The 5287-nt window shown below is 46.6% G+C and overlaps 1 protein-coding gene across 1 annotated transcript in view; it reads right to left on the bottom strand.

The window, feature by feature from the left end:
* Nucleotides 1-1797, bottom strand: part of LOC105455442 — a 75835-nt gene extending 74038 nt beyond the window's left edge. The window contains exon 1 of the mRNA XM_011698767.1: nt 1636-1797. Within this exon, the coding sequence (XP_011697069.1) occupies nt 1636-1797 (162 nt within the window). The remainder of the gene's footprint in view (nt 1-1635) is intronic.
* Between the last annotated feature and the right edge of the window lie 3490 nt (nt 1798-5287).

A 5287-nucleotide genomic window follows, 5' to 3' on the forward strand; every position in this document is an offset into this window, starting at 1 on the left:
CTACCCCCCCTCCCCCCCCCGGCCGTTCCAGTGCGCCTTTTTGTCCTCCCCCTACCTCCCATTTCTTCATGATACTCTATTATTCAAGGCAGTTCTTGCGCGCACTTGGCGGATCAAAGAGATAACAGCAGGATATCCAATTTATCTCCTATGCAGGGGAAAGAAGGGCCCCGAGACTTTCTGCGATTGTACTCGCAATTAAACGCCCGGTGCTCGGCAGCGAATTTTTACGGGGGGAACGTGCTGGATTCTCCCGCTCTCCAAGCATTCGCCCGACGTTGACTTTTTCCTGCAGCGGAGAGAGGAACGGGCGCGCGTGAGATAATTGGAAGAATTTAACACCTCGAAATCACGAACGGTGCAGCTTTTCGAGCGCCTTGGGATACGCACGAAAATGGGTCAGCAAATCAGGCCAATAAAAGCTATTCACCGCATCGAATGTATTGTGTATGTGTATTTGATTTACTGATATTTCCACCCCTCCCCTCCTCATCAATATAATGTAATCGCATCGATATTGAGATTAATGCCAATTCCGTCTGTGCGTTCATGAATATTCAGTGCGATAAAGTAAATAACTGCGATAATTATAATTCTGAGCACGCAGCTATAATTTGTTGGACTGTATATCCAGTAACGGACTAAGTAAAGAGATCGGGTATCTTCTCGACCGCGGGGCGGGAGGTGAGGGGGATCTAGATCTACGTCGCGTAATAATTTCTCGCGCGGTTAAGTACCCCGACGGTCGTATAGCCTCCCTCGAACTTTCCGCCATTTTTTTCGCGCGGCATTTTAATAATCGCGAAACTCGCGCGAAGTTCGCCGATTCGAGCCGCCGGGTTATTCGCAGTAACTTCCGACCATCGATCTTTCGGGAAATTCCGGGGGAGCCGCGCTCTCGCGCGCAAATACGGGCGAATATATATGTACGCGCGGCGCGCAAATATTCTCCCCGAACGGGTAAGAGCGGGTGCATCGCGCCGAGTCTCGAGAGCATCAGAATCGACCGTGTATACGAAAGATCGATGTAAGCCGTGGAAAGAAGGCTGAATTATACCGGAGTTAGTTATGGACGTGAAGTAGCGCGCGGAGTAGTCGCGTCGGGGAATTAGCGAGCGCGTCGCTCGAACGAACGCTCGGCGAAAGGCGATTTGCGGATTAGTACGGGTCACCGACTGTGCGCGTATCGAACTATCGAACGCATCCTCGGAAATAACGTATCGTTCCGTGGCATCGAGGTAAAGGTCGCTCTGTCGAAACAATTCGCACGCACTACGCGAACTGACGATCCGTCACAGGTGTATTACCTGTATAATTACGTGTATGTCGTGGAGCGGTTGTACACTCGCACTTTATGCGGAATGAGACTAACGAAATGTTTTAACGCGTTAACTGATTAACTTTACTTTAATTAGTCTACCCTTTTGCGACTTCTGAGAAAATCTCATTCAAATATCGGCTCTCCATCGAGAGTATGTTTCATCTTACAAGTAATTCCTTACGATTGCGATCGCGATCGAAAAGTTAATGAAAGATTTCCAGGGTGATATAATCAGTCCTTATCAGTTGCTGCACTGTAAATCGAATTGCTTAGAAGAATCGAGGGAAAAAAAAAGATCGAAAGATCGAACTTACCGGGATAGCAACGCAGTCCTCGAGCTCGGCGAGGGGTGACTCCGAGCAGAATGTGCCCTCGGTGAGGAAGGGCGGCCGGGGGGGCGGCGGCAACCGGAACTCAGGGGGCGGCCCGGGGCACTCCGGGCACTCCGTGCTCTCCAGCGTCTCCAGCTCCTCCATCCTCCACCTCAGCGTGCTGAAAAATCGAAAAATCACCGATTAATCTTATTGACAGAGACTCATTAATTGGGAGCGCGGGAGAGAAAGAATGGGGGATTGAAAACGTTGTTGTTTCGCGAAAAAATTTCGATATGAAATTTGGATCCGGTAATTGCAGCATCCGATATAACCGCTACGAACAGATATGTAATAGATATGGATTTTGTAAAATCTATAACAAACTTTGAAATAATAATTGACTTTTAACGGCTCTCACGATGAGAAAAAAACACGTGTCCAAAAAATTCCATTAGTATGGGACCGCGAAACGGCGCGTTTTTATCAAAGGTGCTTAACTGCCCAATAAAGAATTCCCGCGTCGGAAGGCACGGCCATCCGGCACGAGATAAGATAAAACCATCCTAAACGGGCACACCCGCGCTCGTTTTCAAATCTCTCGTTCTCCCACTCCAATCGTGGACGTAATTTTTCTTCATTTGTAAAATGCAAATTTCTAATTGGCTGGCAAGAGATCCTGAACTACATCACCCTCGTTTAAAACATTTTCAATCTCCGTTCGCCGTAGAGAACGGAGATTCTAACGGAATGATTAATCTAACAAAATCTCTTTTCTAATCATATCATTATCCTGTTTAGAATATTTAAACGTATAATTAGCCGAGAGTGGGTACTTTTCTTGAATAATTATTCCGACTGAGGTCGGAGTTTTTTTGCCTCCTGTCGAGGGTCAAGCTGATCCAGTCTCGCGAATTCCAGGAGATCAGACGCCGTACAGGGTACCGAAAGAATGCAGAAGAGCGGAGGGTAGGTGATAAGGGGTGCGGGGCGGGGGAGGGGGGGAGTTGCGGCGTGGTCGGTATGCTAATGTTCGGGGACTTAATTAAGGTCTCATAATGAATCAGTCACGGGGCTCGGCCGAGTCGCGCGAGTAGGTGCGCGCGATTGTGCCGGTTGATTAATTGTCTCGCGCCCCCGCACCACCGCGCGACGCAGTGCCATGCTACCAGTACACGTCGCACAAAGAGAGAGAGAGAGAGAGAGAGAGAGAGAGAGAGAGAGAAAGAGAGAGAGCATGGGGGTGCGATACGCCGGGCGCATATTCGTCATCCACGATCGCCCGACCGATCGATACTTCCGGCGGCTTTCACCGATGATGATTCTCGTCGGTGGATGTGGTACGAGCCTAAATACGACCGAGCACACTCAGACCACCCGCATTTCGTAGTCGTGTTAGTGCATGACGTTATTTGCTCCAGAAAAGCGTTATGCAGAGAGGGATTCTCCGAGGGAGAGGTAAAAAGAAGAAAGGACACCGAAGGAAAATAAAAAGGTCATAAATAGAACACGAAGAGGAAGTAAAAGTGAGTCGGCTGCAGGAGATAAAGAAATCTCCGAAGGAAAAATGGAACGAGGATGAGAGAGAGAAATAAGAGCAGTAAATAAAAAGATCGCAAAATATGAGAAACGTAACAAGGAACAAAAGAATAAACCAGAAGAAAAATATATGGCGTACCTAACGGTATGAAGGTTATCGAATAGAAAGGCACGAAGAGGATCGAAGGAAACAGGAAATGTGCGAAAAATTCGTGCAAAGCGGCAAGTATTGACAATAGCCAGAAGAAACACGCTTGAAAGAAAGCGCGGAAGATGGGGAGTAAAGCGGAGATAAAAGGGACCCGAAAGAAAGCGAGAGGAAGAAATAAAGCGGGCGGTGAAGAAGCGGACTCGGTGATGAAGAGCGTATCGGGGCACTATTTTACACATACCGACCTCATTCCACGGAGGTAGTGGCGGCGGCCAGGAATTACGAACGGGAGGAGGGCTGGAGAAAAGAGTGGCGAGAGGAGAAGTCGAGGGGAGGAGGGCGGGCGAAAGCCCGTAGTTTCCGCGGGGGGTGAAAGGCGAGCGAAGACGGGGATACGAGGGGAGGAAAGGGGCGGTGTGCACGTCTGCGCTCAGTTTAATAAATGCAGTCTTCCTTCCGTTCCGTTTCTTGGCTCGACTTGGCTTCGGCGACGAGAGGAACTGTAACCCTTCCCCTCCTCCGCGCGATTCTCCTCTCGCGTTCTCTTCCGCCCTCTTCCGCCCCCGCACCGCGCGTTTCCCTCATTCGCATGCAGAGTCCGAGGATCAGCCGAGCGAGCGGGCGAGCGCTCGGTGCTCATCTCGTTTCCGGCTGCGCGCAGTCCAAATCTACGATTCGCGTGATTTTTATTTAATTCCCAACCCCGTCTCCTCTCCCCTTCCATGCGCACGCGCGCCAGTCGGCATTCGTTTCTGCCAGAGAGAATTTCCCGGGATGCTTAGTCCCCTTTCTCCTTCTCGACCGCTTGTGTACGAGTTCGCGCGATCGAATCGCGGTTATTACACGTAAATGTTGTGTACAGATACAGCATACTCCGCAACGCGAGTCGCGCACTGTCGTTTATGTGGATTGAACTATTTTTCTTATGAATTCTCGAATATCTTTTGCGACGATGATAATAATTTAAAACTGTATACAGTAGGAAAAAAATTAAGATTACTTAGATTTCCGTTTTCAAAAAAAGCAGATAAAAAGATTGATATTTATCGAGAATGAGTACTGGAAATATTTTATATTCTTTCGTTACCAACAGAGAGGAGTATTTTAAAATAAGGAAGAATAATATTTTAACTCGAGAGTACTGATGTTATAATAAAACGTTTTCGTGGAGAATAATATCGAAAACCGTAAGCGCGGAAATAACTTGTTTGAGTTTGAAACTCGGCGAAAAAGACGGCCGATGATGAAACATTTTTATACGATTTGTCTCAAACTTGACTTTTCATTTAGATGTATTTTTGATTTAATTAAGATGAATCCGGTGGTTAAGGCGAAATGGAGACGCACGCCCCGTAAAGTTACGCGAGTGTGGTTGTCGTACTTTGAAGTGAAGATGAAGTGGAAGATAATACCCGGAACGGCATGATGAATCACAAGTAGAAACAGAGTTTCAAATTAAATTGTTCAGTTTCGTATTAATTGCTGCCAGTCCAGTGTAGTTTTAATTTAAATAAAACAGAGGAGAGTGGAAAGAGTGGGATATATATACTCGTAACACAAACTAGGGATTTATAAAGTTATATCATTAATTATCGCACCCGCGCATTCAATGGAAACTTCTTTCGTGCTTTGGATTATTTATCAGAACAGAATGCGCATAATATTACGAAGCTACACAAAAATCGACGAGAATCGCCAGCGATATTCAGCCGTATGCGATTAATTTTTACACGCGAGTCAAAAATTAATAAAACCGGCATATTTTTTTATTTGTCCGACACAAATGTAAATGCGCGCGAAATTATTAATGCACATTTGCATTCCGCTGGAATGTGATTTTAAATGCAATTTAAATATAAATGTATAATTTTAAATATAATTGCATCCTGCAGAGAGAATATATAAAATTTCCGAATTCTTCGCCAAGGGGAATCGATACAATCGTCGCACGCGAGTCAAGATTCG

This window comes from Wasmannia auropunctata, unplaced genomic scaffold, assembly GCF_000956235.1.
Source record: "Wasmannia auropunctata unplaced genomic scaffold, wasmannia.A_1.0 LD335903.1, whole genome shotgun sequence".
NCBI classification, from domain to species: domain Eukaryota; kingdom Metazoa; phylum Arthropoda; class Insecta; order Hymenoptera; family Formicidae; genus Wasmannia; species Wasmannia auropunctata.